We start from the raw sequence: 22073 nt of genomic DNA on the forward strand, positions 1-22073 counted from the left end.
CACGACCACAACCGGTTTGCCCAAGATGTATATGCGGAAGTGGCGGCAGCCCCACAGGATGGCAAGAGCTTCCCTTTCTATCTGTGAATATTTCATCTCCGTAGCTGAGAGGGCTTTGCTCGCGTATGCGATGGGGCGCATATCTCCGCGCTCGTCCGGTTGCAGTAGGACAGCCCCCACCCCCACTGGGCTCGCATCTACCACCACCTCGGACTCCGCTCCCGGGTTGAAATACGCCATGGTGTCTCCATCGGACAATGCGGTCTTCAGGGTCTGGAATGCCTCCTGTTCCTTGGCGCCCCAGGTCCATGCTGTGTCGTTCCTGGTCAGTGCCCGGAGCGGTTCTGCCGTTGACGCTAGCCCCTTGATGAATCGCCCACAGTATGTTACCATCCCCAGGAAGCTTCTCACCTCGGTGGGGGATTGTGGGGCGGCAGCGTTCTTAATGTCCTTGATCTTGGCCGGGTCAGGGGAAACGCCCGCTGCATGGAAAATGAACCCAAAGAACCCTATGCGGTCCTTGAAGAACTCGCATTTTTGCCGGTGTAGTGTGAGGCCTAAGCTTTTCAACCTCTGGAGGGTGTTTTCCAGTCTCTTCACGTGTTCAGACTCCGAGGCCGCGAACACCAGGATGTCGTCGCTCATGTTCAGCACGCCTTTGAGGCCCGCTAGGGCCCCTCGGATGGTATTTTGAAATACTTCGGCGGCTGACGAGACCCCGAAGCTTAGGCGTTTGAATTGGTATAGGCCATCGTGTGTTGTGAATGTTGTTATATACCTCGAGTCAGGGTGGAGTTCAAGCTGATGATACCCTGCTCTCAGGTCCAGCTTGGAGAAAACCTTGGCCCCTTGTAGTTCTCCAATGATGTCATCGAGGGTCGGCGTTATATGTCTTTCCCTCTTGATCGCTGCGTTGGGCAGTCGCATATCAACGCATATTCTGACCGCTCCGGGTTGCTTTGGTTTGGGGGTTACCACAATTGGAGAGACCCATGGCGTCGGCCCCTCTACTCTCTCAATGATGTCCATGTTGACTAGGGATCGGAGTTCCTCCTCCACCTTTTCCCTGAGGTGGAAGGGTATCCGCCTGTGCTTCAGCGCCGTGGGCCTGATTGACTCGTCAATGTGGAGGCGCACCGGGGGCGCTTTCAACCATCAATCCTCAGATAGAACAGTCCCACGGTACTGGGCTTTTGCATTACCCGTTGCAGCTCCTACCTGCCCATTGGTAACTTTGCCTGCCATCCAAGGTGTGCTTCCCTGTCTCCGGTGGCACGCACCCTGGAGTCAACTGCCTCCATTGCCGCATACAAACCAACACTGCAAAGACCTAAATACTCCAACGCGCCATACTGCATAACTGCATCTACGCTGCATGACTCCTGTACGGATTGTACCTTTCAGATAGGCACGGTCTCTACGTCTCCACATTCTGGGTATCCCTAAAGCTTCATTGTGCCCCCCATTTGATCCCCAGCAACATTGCAGAATAAGATTGCAATACTACGTTGATGCAAAAGTATCACCACCACCTTTGTACGGGTTACTAAGCACCACCTACAACTTACTGCACAGCACGGCGCAGTATGCATGCTGAATGCACTTGGTTCTTGCCAGACTTTGTCTTCTGTATTCTCCGTCCAAGCTCAATTTTCACTTCTCACTATAAGGTCGTACATAGACTGCATTATACCCCAGCCAAACTGAAACGTATATATCCCACCACTGAAGGTTTGTGTCCTAGGTGCGGTTGTGAGACAGCCACCACTCTTCACATGTTCTGGGATGACTGGGTAGAGATCTGCAACACACTAGATGACATGGCCAACGAGCCTATTGAATGGTCACCGATGATAGGTTTACTGGGGGCCACAGGGAAAATGAATCCAATATGACGGAAATTATTGAACGTGAGCCTACTACTTGCTAAGAGAGCGATATTACTGAAATGGAAAAGCAAAAATCCCCCCACTAAGAATGACTGGGACAGCGACATGTTGTGGGCGAATGACAACGAGAAGATATACATTGACTCACTACAAGTAGCTACGAGACCTAAAAACATTTGGTCCAGATACAAACAGTACCTGGCTGACAAAGAAATGATGTGATGCGCAGTGTTTTCTTTCTCCCCTTTCGCTTACTATCCTTTGTGTTTGACAATGTATAGATTGTTTGTTTGGCACGCCCATGTGACATGCTGTGCCTGTGTGTCATTATAAATAAAGTTTAAAAAAAAAACTTGCACTCCTCTCTTAGAAATCGTTCATTTACCCAATGTATGCACCCAGTTTGACTTTTGCACCCGATATTGATGCTAGGCCCCTGCTCGATTTATGCACCCCATTTGACTTTGGAACCTGATATTGATGCTACGCATCTGCCAGATTTATGCACCCTGCTTGATTTTTTGCACCAGATACTGTTTCTGCCTGAGTTAAGCACCTACAAACTATGCCCCTACTTCTTCAACGCCATCAAATAGTAGGACTTTGCATGATTTATGTACCAGAAACTGTGCCCCTGATTGATTCATGCACACTGTCATTGTGCTTTTGCCCGACCTACACACCTAGAAATTGTTTATTGATTTAGGCAGGATAGATCTTGAGCCTATATCCCAGCTAGGTAGCCCTGCCTACCATTGTCAACAAAGATTGCAAATGGCTATTGCACTTCCCAACCCACTCAATACTCCTCCAACTCACTTTCTACCCAAGACCCCTCGCTTTTTGCCCTTGCATTCCTCAGAAGGGGCCACCCCTGAACATCACTGCAATCAGCATGCACACTTCTGAGACCCCTGCGCTACATCTGTGATGAGCAAACGACTATCATCGCATACCCACCTGCACTCCAAAATGTCCCTGCCAGGTATCTTCCCTATTAGTGTTAGGAAGTATGCACCCTCACAGACACCAGGCATCCCCCTCCTCAAGGCACCTAAAAGCTAACTGTGGTAATACTGCTGAGGTCACGGAAACCGCTCTAGACCAACCCTCTCATTTAAAAAAATGAACAAAAAGAACTGAAAACTCTCACACCTAACAACGAGGGTACTAATTGCATCGACTCCCTGATACACCTAAAAAAGAGCTCTCATCAATGCTAGATCGCTCCCAGCCCACGCGCTAGACATTGCAGACCTCATTACAACTAACAAGCTAGACATCCTTGCCATCACGGAAACCTGGCTCCATCGAGCCACGGGACCGGCCATTTCCGTAGCCATCCCAGAAGGCTACACTATCTACAGGAAAGATAGAATTGCAACTAAAGGAGGAGTAGTAGCTCTCATTGCAAAAAACTCTGTTGATCTTAGGATTTCCGCAGAACAGTCATTCCCAACCTGGGAAGTAATTACTCTGAAAATGGCCCTTAAACACACCTGCACCCTCACACTCTACGTAGTGTACAGACCCCAGGCCCAATATCATCCTTCGAAGATGATATCACCACACTATTAGCATCCAATTCAAAACCATTATTGAAGATCATCATTATGGGTAACTTTAACCTTGGCCTGAATGACCCCCTTGATTCTTAAGCACACTGCCTTGCCAACTCAATGACAGCCCAAGGGTTCACACATCGTACAGCCAACCCAACACATGAAAAAGGACGCACCTTAGACTGGCTTGCAGACCTGAATTGTGCCACTGACATCCTTGTCAATTCCCTGTGTCTGATCTGACCACAACACCATCCTCTTCACAACGGCTATAACTACTAAACTGGCTAAACCTACTCTACTTACAGCAGCACGACCATCAAGAAATTAGAAAAACAAAGACAATATGCTACCTCTCTTACTCCCAATAACTAACACTCCACTCCACCACCCTCTTTCAAAATACAAATTGAATCCAAAAAAGCGACATTCAACCAGGACTAGACCCCTGAAGACATCCAGTCCGTAAGGCAGCAAAATACACACAAATTTGCCTTCACTCCTCGGACTACTCCAGAAACCATCAAAATGATCAAAGGTCTCAAACCCTCACAATGCAAAGGGGACATTAGCCCACCCTCATTCATTAAAGAGTGTGCTAACGAGTTGGCACCCTTCATTTCCTCACTCATCAATAGTTCCTTTGCCTCATGTAAACCGGATGACCTAAAAGAAGCTTGGGTATTACCATAGCTAAAACACGCTGGACCCCAAACATCCCAACCAATTTCCGGCCCATCATCACAGTGCCATTTCGACTGAAAATTCTAGACCGAGTAGCTCTATCTACAGATCCAAAAGTTTCTTGAAGCAAACAAATCTCTTAGGCCTTAGACAGTCTGGCTTCCGTCCCGGTCATGGAACAAAACAGCATTCTTGGATCTTAAAACACAAATAGATCAGATTCAGCACAAAGGGGTCCTATGCATCCTCCTCCTGCTTGATCTGTCCGCAGCATTCGATTTGGTCAACCACAAAATCCTTTGCCATCATCTCGAAACAGCTGCCCATTTCTCCCCGGAAGCCATAAATTGGATCGAATTGTTTCTCTCCAACCGTACTATGAGGATTTCCTCAGCCACCTCAGCTCCAAACCCAGCCGTATTCTTGTGCAGTGTACCACAAGGGCTTGTGTGTCACCCCCACTACATAATGCCTTTACCAAACTTCTTTTCGACAAACTAGACAAATTGGGTGTCGCGTATACAAATTAAGCATATGCCACCCAAATACTCCTCCCTATCACAGGCTCCTATGACACTGACTCCAATGCATAAAATAAGCAGTGTCGCATAGCAATTGGCTATGCAATTCTGTAGGTTTGCTAATCAAATGGGTACTTGTGTAGAAACGTTAGCTATTTAAGTTGCCCTCTTCGATGGAGGCACAGCTCACCCTGCATTCCTCTGTTGCCCTCGGTGCTCTCTTAACCCTCTTCTCTGTTCACTTAAAGTGCTAATGGAGAGGAAGTGCAGCAGTAATCACCCCATCCACTCTTAAGTCGCATGTGTCGGAGTGCTGGGCAAGAATGTTTTTTTTATTTTTTTAAAATAATTGCAAACCAGAAGTAATCAGGATGATACTTTTATTAAGCTTCTATTTCCCATCCGGCAAAGACCAGTATGTGTCAAGTTGTTGCATAATGCATGATTACAGTTTTGATACTGTAAAACTCTGCATCATCTCCATGGTTTACGTTAAAGTTTGGGTTTGTGTATCTAAATCTCGGTGTCAACTATATTTCATTTTGTTGGGGAAGATGCATCATATTGACGAGTGAACTCTTTTGAAAATGAACATGGATCACATGATCAAATTCTTTTGATGGAAAATCCAGTCCTGTAACCTGCAAGTTGCATACATCTTGCAACTGGTGCTCAACCCATGAACAAACCCATACTCATTAACATTCTATATTATCACCCTGTTGCTTTATACCAGGTACCCTGAAAGTGAGATGACCACAATATTTCATCTACCATGCTCAGTTCTCTGCCTGCTACGCAATCTACTCTGCTTAGTCTTTCTTTCCCCTTCCATAATCAATACACAAACCAAGCTAGATGCTTACGCAAAGTAGTGATCAATAGTTCCACCCAGTCTGTACATCTACAGATATACTGCAATACCAAACACTGTAGTTAGCCTCCAGAGCTTGCTTTATTTTGCAATTACGATAGTATTATATATTACAACCTACAGGAGACAGCTAGCCAAACTGTTTTCAGAGCCTTTTTATCATATCTATGCATTTGTGTCCATTCATGCAGCTAACCTTTTACATTTTACAGACACTCATCTATGGCTTGCAAAGACTTTTCATCCACTTTCATAGTCAAGTAGATTTTATGAAGGTTGAGCAGCATTTACAAAAGATGTTTGAAACTTTTATTTAACATTTACTTTGCAGTAAATGTCAAATAAAACATTCACCGTGCATGGCTGGCATCTGGGTGGCAGCAGTGTGACAAACGTAAAGTGGGTATGTAGTGACATGCATCATTTTACAGAAACCACATTTTTTATTAGTTGTCAGTCGCTATGGGTTGAGTGCATTTCTCTTTGGTTTAATAGGTAACTAAGTTACCCGACCTGCACGTCTAGCTGAGGTTTAAAGAATCTGCAAGGCCTGAAACCTCTCAAAAATGTCTTATTTCAGCGGTATGCAAAACTGCTGCATTGTTGCTCAATTCATGTCTTGGGTACAAATAACTTCTGATGACAATAACATTATAAGTACAATATTGCTAATCAAATGGGTCTGTTCGCTAATCAAAAAACATTTAATTAGCAAACTCTGCTAATTAATTTTGAAATCTAATTTATGCCTTGGACTCCGACACCATCAACAAAATCTACCTCATACAAGCTTGGATGGCACAAAATGAACTATGAATGATGAGACGACCGAATTACTCATCATAGGTAACAAGTCAAAACTAAACGACCTATCACAACAATACAATTCCTTCAACATTGATGGCAATACCATCAATGTTGCCCAAGAAATGAAAACTTTGGGCGTCTACATTGACTCAACTCTGTCCTTAACAAGACAGGTCAATGCCATTGTATCCTCATCAGCATATACTTCCAAACTAATCAGAGCTAGGATACCTTTTCTCTCACCTGACAATTGCATTACCCTGGCCAGAGGCCTCATCCTCTCAAGGATCAACTATTGCCACTCACTCTTTGCAGGATCCAAAACCAGAAACATCAGCAAACTTCAAGTGGTGCAAAATAACGCAATCAGATCTGCACTAGACATACCCTGGCACTAACACATTTCATCAACAAGACACAACATTCATTGGCTCCCAGTACGAGACAGAATGTAATTCAAAGTCCTCTCACTGACCCATAAATGGCTTTCAAACAATGCTCCAACATACCTTTGCAATCAAATTTCAAAAACCCAATCCAACAGACCTACCCGCTCCTCCCACACCAGCCTACTCACCACACCAAGATTCATGGAGACAGAAAGCCGGCGGATCTAACTTCCCGACGTTGGAACAACCCACATCCATCACTAAGAATGGACACATCCCTGTGGTCCTTCCGCACAAATCTAAAAAAACAGATGTTCAAACAGGATGCCTGCCAATCTAGCTAAGATACTACCGCCTGTGTAATCTGTGTAAATTTTGTAAACAGTGCAAACCCTACCAATAATGTTTACCGTACGTCAAGATTGCAAATTGTATACTGTATGTCAAGATTGCAAATGATGTGGGTTCCCCACTTGTTTGCGTTGTACCCTGCTCTGTAACCTCCTCACCGTGCTTCATTGACTAAGTGAAATGTATACATGTAACCAATCTCGTAAGTTTTAAGTGCCTAGATACCTCTGGGTTTTCGATTACATTAGTGCCAAAATTATCCAATTGAGGAACGTGCTTATATTTCTCCCAAACCTGGGCTTTCTCAAGGCACAACTTTTTTTTAATAAAAAATCTATTTCCAAATAAGTGGTATCAAAACATACATACAATTCTCATGAACAGACATGTGTTTATATGAATTTGATAGATCAACCATTGTTATTCATAAAGATGCATTAATTCTACATTTATCATATCCGTACACATCGTTTCATTGTTCCATCACAATGGCTTATTCAATCTTCTATATACAATTAATTGGTGTCCAAGGTTTTATTTAACTATAGACATCTATTTTATGTTTAGCTTCAAGAGATAATGACTTCTATTTCTGTGGTAAATTATACCATGTGTTTATAGACATAGTGTACAGTTGTGTCTGTTATGACATAGCTTAGTCCAAAGGATGTTGTGTATTAATTTCCTGTTATTTCTTATTTACCTTACTCCATTCATTGTGAACCTTTTTCAGTGCAAACGTCCTATAAATTCATCAAAAAGTGTTTCTACTTGGGGTGCTTCCTCCAAATATATCCTTGGATGATTATCCTTTTCCATATTCTTTCACGGTGGTGGCGTTCCTGCGTGTGCTAATAAGGATGTAACCTTCGCTCCTGTAGTCTTCAGTGGTATTAATGTCCCTAATGAAGCCATGATGATGCTCTCTTAGCAACACTGGCAACAGTCCATTAGCTAAAGGTTTTACATGGATCTTAGCATCTATATTTGAAAGAGTTACAGGTTTGTATGATTAACAGCTCCGGGCCTTAACCAGATTGGTTAGAATCAAAACCACAGCTTCTCAATCTTGGTGAAGCCTTCTTCACCTTCCTCCCCCCACCTTTCAAAAGGTCACTATCCTGTCTATCATCAGCATGTGTGTAAGAAGAGAACAAAACCGACAAAAGTGCCACAAATATTGAAAACAAAAAGGTGACAGTGGGGAGCCCTGAGAGACTCCACGAGTCAAAAGGAAATTCTTGGGACTGAAAAGGTCACAGAATGCTAGATGGATGAGTAAATGAGCTTATCAACCACCCCCCACACCCCCTCGCACCAACATTGTCGAAAGATCCTCTGTGCTTTTTCCAGGAGTGCCAAATAACCTCTGTGGCAATTCCCATCCTGAGTCTCTCAACCACAGCCTTTACTAAAAGACAGATCTAGAGCACCAACTGCAGACTTCATCAATCACCAGTCAGGACCTCTCCCTATTGCAATCTCCTGGGTAGGGTGCCAACTCACAAGGTCCTCAAGAGGGCAGCACCTCTCCCCCCACCTCTGCCACGCCCTTTTCCCTTTACAGCCACTCTAATAAAAAGCTCTGCCTCAGGCTCCCCATTCCCCTGGCAGGTTGATAGGGGACCACCTCCCAGGGGAGTGGCATCTGCCCTTCGATGGGAGAAATGGACTTAAAGAAAACCTAAGGCTGCAGGGCTAAAATCACACACTGCTCTAGAGCTGTGACCTAGTCTGTCATCTTTGGGACAGGTATAGCAGACAGACTAATCTGGCCTCAGGTGCTGGAAACCCTTGCAAGGGACTGAGAAACCACTAAATGATTGTTCATCGCTGAATCAGAATGGAGGACACGAGCACAGAGGTGAGCCAGACGATACGCTTGTTACAGCAGGAGGTGAAAGATCTGTGATAAAAATGAGAATCTGGAGGTAAAATCTCGCTGCAATAATATTAGAGTGGTGGGGATCCCAGAATCTATTTCAACGCAGAAAATTGAGACATTCAAGGAAGCCTTTATCAGAGGTCTTGGGGTCTCACCCTTTCTTTTCAGCTTTTGATTGAACGGGCCCATCGTGCGACAGTGCAGAAGCCTAGTCCTGGGCACAACCTGTATCCTGTCATTGCGCACTTGCTCAATTATTGTGACAGATGCTAACCTGCGTAGAGAGCTTGAACTTGGAGACTAAGTATAAGTGGCCCAGAGTGTCATTCTACCCAGACTTTACACCGAAGGTGCAGACGACCAGTTTATCCTTTTTGGTAGCCAAAAGTTCGCTAAGAGACCGGGGGTTGCAGTATGCCATGTTATACCCCTCGAAGTTAAGGGTCATTCATGATAATAAGAATAATTTCTTCTCTGACCCGGCGGAGTTGCAAGCTTTCTTTGACAACTTGCCTAGGGGCTGATGCTGAGGGTTTGTGGGTACAATATGCTGTTCATTTTTTTGTTCTTTTGTGCCATTTGATCGAAAAGTGTGCGGTTTCCATTTACACAGGGCTCTGGTTGTTTTAGAGATATGGATCACTGGCATGTTGTCTTAATGTTTATGTAACATGATGGGTCAGTTGCTAAAGATCCTACTAAACTTTGGCCTCCTCCTCTGGTTGGCTGCTGTTGCAGGCTGCCTATGGCGTAGCTGAGTCTGACGTCCCCGGGTGGTTGCCCTGCATGTTGGTGTCAGGGGTTGGGAGTGTGGGGGAACAGGAGCGGTTCATAGGAGTTTGGGGTCAGGCAGTGTGGGTGGAGAGATGGGGGTGGTCACAGCCCGGTTGGGTTTAGCAGTGGGGGAAGTGGTGGGAATGCATCTTAAAAATGGTTCACATTGCTCTGTGCCCTGCAGGGTGGCTATGTTCTTTTTTTCAAGTCATACAATGTTGGTCAATGCCATGAGTAGGTTGCAGGGATGGCGACTCGAGTGGTGATGTCGGGGTCATGCACCCTTCTAAGATGGAATGTTTGTGGCCTTAATAATCATGCTAAAATGCGCAGGATCCTGGTGTATGGGGAGGGACACAGGGGTAAAATCCTTATGCTTCAGGAAACTCATTTAGTGGGGAAGCTGAATGAGATGTTTGTCAGGTCACTGGGGAATTCCCAGTTCTATACCTCTTATTTTTGTCCATGGGGGTTTCGACTACTGCAGTCGGAATAAATCTGGAGAGGAGGCACGTGATAGTGTCTGGCACACTCGTGCAGCGATTCGTCACACTGATTAATGTGTATGGGCCATATGTGGAGGACCCAGGGATTTATGACGCCCTTGCATTTTCGCATACTCTGCTTATAGCGGAGGATTGTAAGCACAATGCTGCAGCCAGGGGCAGGTAGATCGACTCCTGGCACGATGTCGCTCTAGCTGGCTGCCAAATAATCCTTGGGGGTTGGGCGGCGGTGGAAGACTTTGGGCCCCTAGACCTTTGGAGGACATTGCACCCTGATTATAGGGACTTTTAATTTTACTCTTCAGTGCGCGTAACAAGTTTTCCCATTAGTTACATTATGGTCAGCCAGGACTGGGCGCATAATACTGGTAATTGTAAGATGTTGCCAAAAATGTTATTGGACCACTCTATGGTTAAATGGCAATTTACGATAACAGAGCTGTTGGCTAGTGTGAAGGCATCATAAAGCACACACAGACAACAGATTAATGGTTGGTCTAAAAACATATATTAACTGAAGATGCAGGATGAAATACGCCCCAACTTTCCCTATGCTAAGGTGGGATTTCCCTAAGGAAAACCAAGGATAGTCTGTGACAGAAAGCCCAAAGCAAACATCCGTGTCCAAAATCTATACTTGCCCTTGCATCTAAATGTATACAATGTGTACAATGTGTAGGGATGGCATCATCAAAATAAGTAGTGATCAAATAAAAGTTCAGAGCTTCTTCCATCTCCTGGCTTGTAACCAGCGTTCCCTTCCCCAAGTCTAAGATGGTTCACAATGCACAGGGGATCCCTTCCTCTAGAGTGCCAATCTTTCAGCTTTCCAGAACACCTGGGACACTTCCCAGTTAGTCTGATATGGTTATCTTTTACCAATTCATATATGTAGTTCAGTTCCTTGAATTCAAATCGCATAAAAGTTCTCGGTTGCTTCCAGTGGCTCTTTCATAAAATGCACTCTGCCTAGGCGCAGTTGTCGGACCACACGGTCCAACCCATTGCAGGTCACGCAACCGATACACCTTGCTTGCTTCTTTTCAAGCAACACTTGGCTTGACAATGGTGCTCGATTCATTCACATATATCATACCCTCTTGATGTTTCAAGGCTTGGTTTGCCACCATGCAATTGTTGCACTTTCTTATAGTCTCCTGGCTCTTGCCAATGCTTGTTTGCTCATATCGTACAGTTCCTTGTATCAGGACGTTTCACAAACTTGCTTGCACCCAGATTAGTATTCAAAAGTGCTTAAGCTTGCTTTCACTCAGGTCGGTATTCAAAGAAATACTTGCTTTCATTCAAATCAGTGTTCACTGTTAGCTTTGCATGCTCACCTGCCATCTCAGTGTTCCCCCTGCTTGGTAGACTCAACTGTCAGAGTTTACGGCTTTCTCACAAGGTCTCAGAGGGAACTGAGCAGCAGTCTCCCGATGGCCTGGCCGCTGTGAGGAAGGTGCTTGATCTTTTTTGAGAGGAGATTGGCCAGAGAAGTGCGCTTCCTTGTGACTCTGCACTTGGCACAGCGACATGGGGAGGAGGGGAGGCCTGGGAGGTTCCTAGCTACATTGGTGCAGGGAGAATGGAGCCAAACAGATATTCCGGGCCTTAGGCGAGTGGATGCGGTGTTGGAGCTTGAGGCGATTCTTGAGTGATGTAGAGGTTTTTTGACAAACTTTATAAGGCTCGGAAGCCAGTGGACAAGGAGACTCTTAATGCCTTTGTTGGTGACGCTGATTTGGTGGGACTGCGAGGAATTATTGGGGTCCCCAATTGCAGTGGATGAGGTCCTGAAGGCAATTTAAGATCTGCCGACTTCCAAAGCCCTGGGATCTGGCAGTATCACTCCAGAGTTTTATAAGGAATTTGGTCCCAACATAGTGGATTACCTGATTCAGGTGCAGCAGGAGGTGTTGCCCCCAATGATGGGGGAAGGTGTCATTTCTTTGATCTTAAAACCAGGCAAAGACCCATTGGATTGAGCCTCCTATAGGCAGATTTCCCTAATCAATTTAGATACTAAAATATTTTCCAAAGTACTGGTTGATTGATTGCTTAATTTTCTACTCTCTGTGGTGCATTGGATCATTCTGGGTTTATCCCGGGTCGTTCTACAGCACTAAATTTGAGTAGTTTGTTTGGTGTGTTTGCTCAAATTGATCCGTCTGTGCATGCGGTGGAAGCACTCATGGATATGGAAAAGGCGTTCGACTCTGTTGCTTGGAACTACCTTTTCGCAGTCCTAGAGTAGGTAGGGTTGCCGCCATATTATATGCATTTTGTCAGGGTCTGATATTCAGGAATGATTGCATGGACTGGGCTGTTTGGGATGCGCTTTGGGTTGGGGGACACAGCAAGGGCGTCTGTTGTCCCCACTACTATTCTTGATAGCTATGGAGCAGCTCGCGGTTAGGTTGAGATCTCTGCATAGGCTTTGTGGTCTAGCACTGGGTGGGTTCAGGGAATTTATATCCTTATATGTGAATGTCATTCCTTATGTCAAAGACCCGGAGAGGAATCTGCAGACAATCCCTTGAAATGATACGCCGCGGCCACCAGGTGTTGAGGGGTTTCGCTGGGAGCAGATTAGCGCTAAATACCTGGAAGTAGTTGTTAACAGGAATTGGCTACAGTCATTGCTTATCTGGAGGCGCTGTGTGGGAAGTTGAGTCATGGGCCGCACTACCAATCTCGCTTATGGGAGAAGTGGCTGTTATAAAAATGGTGATTCTTCTTGAGCTATTAAATCTGTTACGCAACATCCCGCTTTGGCCCCGTTCCCAATATTTTTAAGGAATTGCAAACGCTGCTGATCGAGTTGGTGTGGGGTACTAAATCTCTTAGAATTAAATTGTAGACGCTTACCAGGACGTGGGAACAATGGGTATTGAATGCACCCGACATGGAACTATATCATTTTGCAGCCCAGGCCTCGTTTGCATTGTATTGGATGCCTGGTTCTGAGCCCTTCCCTCATGTACGTATTGAGCGGCGCTCAGCTTCCCCCTATTCTTTGAAGGGCACTTTGCTAGTGTCCCTTTGATCCAGTCTCATGTAGTCTATGCATGACGGCGGTTGTGCGTGAGGATGAGAGTACTGTGTCCGTATTCCCTGGAGGTGGCCATCTGGGATACCCAGTGTATTGCCTTGACATGTGATGGTGTGACTGAGGGGAATGGTCTGGGGATAAATAGCATGTTTGATTTTTATGTGGATGTTAACTTTGTCACCTTGGAGCAAGTGGAGGCTACGCTGGGAGTAAGGTTTGGGCTAGCTTTTAGTATTTTAGGCTTCGGGAAGCGTTGTGCGTGGACTCCAGATTTCCCAGCCGAACCACAGGTGTGTCCAGTGCTTTAGTACCTTGCTAATTCGGAAAATGCTAGCATGGCGCCGTCTACTATATATCGAATGATCCAGGTGTCTACTCCCATGGTGGTCTTATCGTGTAGGTCTCAGTGGGACGAGAGATATAGGGATGGACTTCAGACAAACATTGGCAATACATGTGTGCCTATACCAAGAAAGTTGCAATATGCTCGAGGCTTAAATGTATTCAATTACAAATCCTTCACTGAGCTCATCGGCCTGTCGGTTCAGCAGAAATTCGATGATTCGAAGGATGGCAGATTCCCTAGATGTCATTGGGAAAGCGATGGTTTCATAAATATGCTATGGGACTGCCCCGTCCTGTTGTCTTTCTGGCAGCACATAACTGAGCTGACAGGACGGATAATCTGTCAGGTGGTCCAACTCGATATCCTTTGTTGCCTATTTGGGTGGCTCCCGGGTGTTTTCCAAAGGTGGTCGGAAACTGCTATCTGTATGATTCTAGACAAGAGATGTGGTCTAGTTCAGCGGTTACAACTGCTGAGAAACGGCTGCAGGATTTGGCATGGTGCTGTGGAACAGGAATACTGTAAGATGCAACCTGGGAACTCTAGGCTGAGGGATGTATGGGATCCGGTTTGAGCGTTTCTTGCAACGAGAGAATCTTCTAGGAACGAAGAGGAGGGGGAGGTGAGGGAAGGAGCTATGAATTCACCGCCGGAGTGCAGGCCGGTGACTTGACTGTATGCTGTGCATTACCGGACGTTACACTGGGTTGCTGCAAGGTGGGGACTGTCATTATGGTACTCAGGATTAGGCTATTTTGGTCAATGTAGGCATTTTTTGTTGCAGGAATAAGTGGGTCGAGGGAGGTGGTGGCTATTGCAGGCCTGAATTGCTTATGGAATGCCGATGGTTGCTTACGTATGACTTGATGTTTTGTTATTTATGGTCCTTGGGTCTCGGATGTAATGTGAACCAGTTATTAAAACTAACTATATTTTTGTAGGGTATTTTTATTTAAGTCTTTACAATGGAATGAGACATTCGGTACTATCTGCAGACCTCTAGTAGAGCCCTTGGGGGTCTTTTTTGTTTTGTCCATTCGTAGACAGACGGCACACCACCAGCTCCGATCAGCGTGCGGTCTAAGTAGGGACACCTAGAATTGTATTCTGTCTATTGCTGATCTTTATTCCAGCTTTCTTAGTTTTCTGTTAGGAATCGTATCCGTCTATCTAAAACTGAGTGGGTTGTTCTGTCCCTCCTATGGTACAAAACAATTAAGTTGTGTCAGTGATTAAGGAAACTATTTTAGACACAATCTACTGCTTACCATGTGGGTCAATGGGGAATGAAGGAAGAGCCCAAAGACCACTTCTTCCTGTAACCCAAAAAAAGAAGAGAACCGAATAATCGGGCTTAGTGAAGGAGGGTAAAGATGGACAATCACCCCCCATTCAAGACTCTGCGAGGGGACTTTCCCTACAGTAAAACAGCTGGCCAGGGTGCACAGACTGGAAGACCAAGGTGGGGCCACATCCTGTAACAAACACCTGCAATACGAAGTCGTATTTGAAAGTCGTAGTCAGGTAATGCATTGCTTTTATAAGAGGACGCTCTGGTGATGCGCCTACTACCTCGTGCATTAATGGACAGTAAGCGCAGGTTCTAGAGACTTACCGGGTGGTGCGGGAGTGACCGGGGTCACAGTGGTCTTCGAGGTCAGCGTGCTTTCACTCTCATTGGCTGGCAGGCTGGTGGGAGCAGGCGGGGTCACAGGCTTGTCAATCTCTTCGCTCTCTGCTTTTCCGGGCCTGGGATTCACAGTGGCTGGGAGATCACTTGGGGCTGGAGGCTGAGTGCCCGTGTCGTTCCCATGCTCAGGACTGCCTTCGTCTCCAGCTACTGTGGCGCCCAACGCTGGAATGCTGGCTGGCGTGACCACTTCTGTGGGGTTGGCAGCAGACGGCACTTTTTGAGCCTGGAAAATGAGACGGCAAATAGTTCAGAGTTACATTCTCCACTAAGCGATTTCTTACTCTGTAACACATATGAATGCGATGCCTGGCTAAACGCTCTCCTCCTCACAGGTAAGAGGCAGTGGAATAAGTCCACCAGCTTATTGCAGAGATTGAAAGCGAGGGGCAAATGCTTTATAAAACGGAAAAGGCAGCAACCCCATCACTGCTGTTGCCAAAGGTTTACTGTAGTGAAAACTTCAATGATCACGTTGTATTTTTAAAGTAACATTTATATTTTCGGGGGGGGGTGGGGGGGGGGGAGCTTTGCTCATTTTAAACACACAGAAACGTAGGTGCACTTTTCCTTAACAGAAAACGAATGTCAAGCACATAAAACGGCACATTATTACCTGCTTTTTTCCCCCCGACCAATTATGTCCTCAAATTCTCCCAGGTTATCATGTATCGCAAAATAGCATTTTTTCTGTCCGATGTAAAAACACAACATTCAAATGCAAATATAAACTTTGTTTTTGTATAGTGCTTTAAAAGCATTGATGCCATATTTGAGTGTTCAAATTAATTGGGTCGAATGAGAAAGGCGGACTACGACCTGAACACGTGTCAGATGGCTCATACAGTGCTAGCTGCGGTTTCACTGTTGGGCTAAAAAAATAAAAAATAAAAAAATAAAAAACTCAAAAGACCGCAGTGTCAAAATATCGCACTAAAAAGAGTTGTTCAAAATTGCAAAAACATATACATATGGTGACATTTAGCTCCACGAAAGCCAAGAATAGGTTCTGGGTTATTTGACTGAAGTGTCATTATTTGCGGCGGAATTGACAGTCGATTTCGCAACGAATCGGTTTGAACTTCTGCCAAACTACCCAAAATATACCTTTCACTGGCCCCCACACCCCCTACTTACCTGCTTGCTCACTGCTGCTTGCCCTGCAATCCTGCTGCATCAGATCCGTCCTTCCAACGCGGGTCGGATCCAACGCTAAAGGGTCACTTTATTTTCATTTTTCGGCCCCCCACCTCCAATTTTGAGGAAGCGGGGGACATCAACCCCAAACACAAAAATACCAAACATGCGGATGATGGACACCCCCGCAACCCCTGCGCCACATGTTCGGTATTTTAAAATATCAATCGAATGGTACTGGCCGATATCGGTCAAATTGTACCATTCGATTTTTATCGGTCCAAATGTTTGTTTGTTTATTTATTTATTGCATTTGTAGGGCGCACCAGACCCAGGAGTAGCAGGGCGCAGATGGATATGCGAAGCTTACATATGTTACAGATATACAGACAGAATACGAAATGTCATTACGTCTGAAATAATACAAATGTAATACAATATACAAGACTTAGGTTGCACTTAGAGGCAGAATAATTTACAACTAGGTAGTTAGAACTATACACAATATACAATCTAGCATTAGGTCGTGCTAACGTACCATAGTTTCAGGGTGAGCTAATTCTCAGTCAGGTTGAGGTGAATAATGAGGTTCTTTCTGAAGACAGAGTAGGTGAGGTCAGCTCTCAACTGGTGTGGCAAGGAGTTCCAGAGTTTAGCGGCCTTCACGGGGAAACTGATGCCGCCAATCTTAGACAATTTGAATCTGGGTACTACCAGACAATTAGTATTAAGGGTTCTGGTCGGTCTACTGGACGTTCTTCTGGATATTCTATCAATGAGGTAGCTCGGTGCCACGTTGTGTAGCACTTTATGTGTCAGAGAGGCGATTTTTAGTTGTATTTTATTGTAGGTCAATAACCATTTGTGATGACGTCTGATGGCAGAGATATGCACTCTTTTGTTGAAGCCTAGTGAGGCTCTAATGGCATTGTTTTGTAATATTTGGAGTTTTTGGATGACAGTTTTATTAGCACTGCTGTATAGGGCGTTGCATTAATCTAATCTTGATAGAATTAATGCTCTGGCCAGTATAAGGCAACTGTCGTTGGAAAGGAAGGGCCTGCCTGCTCTGATCAGCTTACAGGTATAAGCTCTGGTAGAGGCCAGATAATTTAGTTGTTTGGTAAAGGACATTGTAGCATCCAGGTAGAAACCAAGAGTTTTTACCTCCTTGAAGACGATGGTATTATTACCGTCAATGATGAAAGAGGCATATTCATGTCCGAGTTTGGAGATGTTGGATGGGGAGCCTAGGATTATTAGCTCGGTCTTGTCATCATTCAGGCATAAGCCGTGAGTGGCCATCGATGCTTGAATGATGAGAAATTCTATTCACCAGAGCCAGGTCCTTGCCATGATTCCCAGAAAGCGGGAGGAGAATCTGAGTGTCATCTACGTAGTTAGTGTAGATGACACCCAGAAGGTCCAGATCGTCGAACAGTGGCTTGGTGAATATATTGTAGAGAGTAGGGGACACACAAGAACAAATGGATAGTTCCCAAGAATATAGACTGTTAATGTAGATATTTGCACTTGGTGCAGATCATGAAAACTATATGGGCAAAAAAAGCATAGAGTCAGTGATTGCACTTGCAATGTGTAGCAAAACCTGGCTATTTCCACATTTATCGGGTACTATCAGGTTTTAATTTCAAGGGGCGTCCAATTGCATTTACAGAGAACCCCCATACCCCTTGCATTCCACACACAAAATGTTCATTTTCCACCTTCTAAATGGGCCTTGTGACGTCAGTTATCCTATTTTTTTGAATGTAGCGCAATTGTCCTTCCAAAATGGTAATTTTGTGTACACCCTATTCGCAACTCATTGCAGTTCTTGCGCAAGTTCCTTGTGCGAAATATGCAGTCACGGGGGACTAAGTGCGAAAGCAATGCAGGTGGTGGAGAATGTCTAGAGGTGGATCCTGAGAATGAAGTAGTACAGTACTTTAGGAGGTGAGAAATTCTGAGCAACAAATGCCACACTGCACCATTATGAGATGTGCTTTACTCACTCCATACGCTGGTAAATATAAATACACCATGCAGAACATGGACTATGTATGGGTGGACCCATGCGTCCTTTTTGTGCGGTCAAAATGAATTTCTTTTTTGCTGGACAGGAAATATACAAAAAGCTGCCTCAACTGCAGGAGATAAGCTCTTGGCTCTATAGTTCCTGGCATGATGTGATGTGATGCTAACATCTAACTGGTTGGGAGGTCATTAACTGCAATGAGGGGTACTTGACTCTAGATGATGGCTAGAACTGATTAGTAGCTTGATTGCATGTGAGGAACATGCTGTTCCAGAAAGTTGCAATTGTTTAATGTAAAAATCTCCAAGATGACATCACATCAAATGTGAGGGACACTGGGTTTAGAAGTCACTCCCATTAGACTGCCTTCTTCATTAACATCCCCAATGGGTACGGAGGAGTTGGTTTAGTGTGAGGCCAATTTAGAAACACTGCCCAATCACATAAATGGATCACCAAGTAGATTAGAGACATGATAAACCCCTTTAAGGTGAATGGTTTCTGCTCTATAAAAGTTTAAAAAAACATAGATTCTGATCTAGGGGGACATAAACGCTTACTCACTGATTGGCTGTTTTATGAAGAAGAAGAAGAAGAAGAAGAGAAAGGAGAATGGAATAGATTGCTTTTATTTTCAGACAATTTTGGATTACTATTGATGCGCTGCAAGAGAGGCCTGTCTGGAGTTAAAGACCCAGGACTACTTCAATGGGAAACACAGCAGACAGGCCCAAGTACAGAAATAAGGGAACCAGACTGTGGAGGGAAGGTGACCCTGTCTTGCTGAGTGATGCCCACATGTTCCTGAGTGGGAGAATTAAACCAGTCATTACAAGGGTACCCACCGGTTAGAGACAGCCAAATGAAATTCCTATGCAAATATAATATTAAGGGGAAATAGTCCTGGTGGAGCGATACTATAAGGGTGAATAGAGTACATCCCAGCCCTCCCTATTTACTATGGAAAGTGCTGAGGGGGCGTGGTATGTAAATGGACTAGACACACTGAGCCATGAATACTTATTTTAGAAAAACAAGTTACTTACCCCTGGTAACGTTCTTTCTACTGGATCTTTCTCCCACGTATTCCTCATCTTTGATATTGGCATTTCTCCAGCTTTGCTGCTTCAGAAAGTTTTTTCTCGGCAGAGAGCGCTGTGCACAATGTTGTTGCGTCAATGTCCCTCGAGGGCCGCCATGGAGCGTTGACATCATCATCAGTATAAATAGCTTGTGCAGCGCCTGTTTGCTTCAGTTCTGCTTTTTCGTTCCATCAATGGAGGACCTAAATAGGCATACCTCAGACCACAAGCTCTCAGGAAAACGCTGAGTGTAATTCACGTAAATTGTACGGCGGGGTAGGCTGGGAGGGGTGAGGAGGAATACGTGGGAGGAACATCCAGTCAAAAGAACGTTACCTGGGGTAAGTAGCTTGTTCTTTGAATGGATTATGTCCTCCCACGCATTCCTCATCTTTGATAGACTCCCAAAGCAGTGACAATTTGGAGGAGGGAGTACTATTTAAATTAAGCGTGAATGGAATGAAGGACTGCCTTAGGAAAAAGACCTCCTTGAGTAGAAGAGGAGTCCAAGCAATAGTGCTTAACGAATGCATGAATGGATGACCAAGTCGCTGCATAGTAGAAGTCAATTATAGGGACACCCCTTTGAAGAGACGCAGAAGTTGCCATGCCACTCGTGGAATGAGCTTTAAGCCCTTCCGGCGTGTCTTTGCCTGCTAATCTGTAGTATTAGCCAATAGCCAGTGTAATCCACAGAGATATGGTTTGTTTAGTTATTGCAAGGCCCAATTTAAGGCCGTTATATCCCACAAATAATTAATCATCATGGCGAAATTCCGCCATTCTTGCAATATAAGAGCTTAGAGCCCTTTTTGGGTCCAGCCTATGCAGTCTCTCCTCCTCTTTGCCCAAATGAAGGGGAGGAAAGAAAGATGGTAGCGTTATCTTCTGCGACAAATGGAAGTCAGAGACTACTTTCGGCAGGATTGAAGGTTGTACTCTAAGACTATCCTTATAAAACGTAGTGTGAGGAGGCTTGCATGAAAGAGCCTGCAACTCACTTACACTGCGGGCTGATGTTACTGCCACACAAAGTGCAGTTTTCAGAGTGAGGAATCATGGGGACTGGAGGAAACGTGTACAGGAGTGGAAATTCCCAGTCCACTACGAATGCGTCCTCTAGAGCTCCTCTTGGAGGAAATTCCCTTGAGCAGTACTGTTCACACTTCCGATTGACACCTGTCTCGAACAGATCCACTTGAGGGGTTCCCCAAAAGGTGAAGATCTCTTGAAGGACTTCCTGAGCTACTTCTCACTCGTGGGAGACTGTGCTCTGCCTGCTCAGAGCCTCCGCCACCGTGTTCTGCTCTCCGGATAGATGAACTGCCAACAGAGAGATTCCTTCTTGTATCGCCCAGAACTAGAGCTGCATTGCCTCTCTGCACAGTGGTAGTGACCCTACTCCTCCTCTCTTGTTGAGGTAGTACATGGCCACTGTGTTATCCGTCATTATCAGGAAATTCTTTCTCCGTACAGAGGACAGGAAGGCCCTCAGCGCTGGTCTGATTGTCTTCAGCTCTAAAAGGTTGATGTGTGGTTTGGACTCCAACGGAGACCAACGACTGCTGATTTTCAGTTTGTTGGTGTGGGCTCCCCACCCCGTGAGTGAGGCGTCCGTCACTACCGTTATTTCCAGCCACGGTTGCCAAAAAGATTCCCCCCTGAGAATGTTGTCCTTGCAAGCCCACCAAAGAAGGTCTTTAGCAACTCTGCTCGGAAATTGCAGTTGATCCAACATATTCCCTGAAAATTGGGACCACTGAGTTCTTAGAGCCCAAGGAAGGGATCGCATTCTCAATCGGGCCTCTGGCACCAGGAAAATGCAGGATGCCATGCGACTGAGCAACCTCAGAAAATAGAAGGCCGGAAGATGCTGGGCATTCTGGAATTTTGCTACCATCTTCTGAATGTGTTGAGCTCTCACCTCGGGAGGCAAGGCTTTCCCCCGAGGAAGTATCCAAGACCACTCTGATGAACTGCAGTCTTTGGAAAGGTATCATATGGGACTTCTTGGAACTGAGGGAGAATCCCAGTCTGTGTTGTGAGTGGCAGGTGATACTGAGATGTTCCTGGGCTTGCTCGGGTGAACGAGCCTTGATCAGCCAATCGTCCAGGTAGGGGTAGACGTGAATCCCCCCCCCCCCCCCCTCTCCTGAGACTTGCTGCTACTACCAGCATCAGTTTGGTGAAAACCCTTCTGGCGGCGGTCAGCCTGAATGGCGGAACTCGAAACTGATGATGAGAACCGTGAACCGCAAGTACTTCCTATGCTTGAGATGGATTGGCACATGAAAGTAAGCATCCTGAAGGTCCAATGATACCAACCAATCTTTGGAGAGCCTGAAGGTTCTGAGAAAGGGTAACCATCTTGAACTTGTCCTTCCCGAGGAACTTGTTTAAGTTTCTTAAGTCCAAGATGGGTCTCAATCCTCCGTCCTTCTTGGGAATGAGAAAGTAGTGGTAATACCAACCCTTGTTCCTCTCTG

The 22073-nt window shown here is 45.3% G+C and overlaps 1 protein-coding gene across 1 annotated transcript in view; it reads right to left on the reverse strand.

Moving 5' to 3' along the window:
- KIAA0319L (KIAA0319 like) overlaps window positions 1-22073 on the reverse strand; it is a 940271-nt gene that overhangs the window by 493576 nt on the left and 424622 nt on the right. Inside the window, exon 4 of the mRNA XM_069622595.1 lies at window positions 15256-15556. Coding sequence (XP_069478696.1) covers window positions 15256-15556 — 301 coding nt within the window. The remainder of the gene's footprint in view (window positions 1-15255; window positions 15557-22073) is intronic.

This window comes from Ambystoma mexicanum, chromosome 11, assembly GCF_040938575.1.
Source record: "Ambystoma mexicanum isolate Mex_15411 chromosome 11, UKY_AmexF1_1, whole genome shotgun sequence".
Lineage (NCBI taxonomy): Eukaryota > Metazoa > Chordata > Amphibia > Caudata > Ambystomatidae > Ambystoma > Ambystoma mexicanum.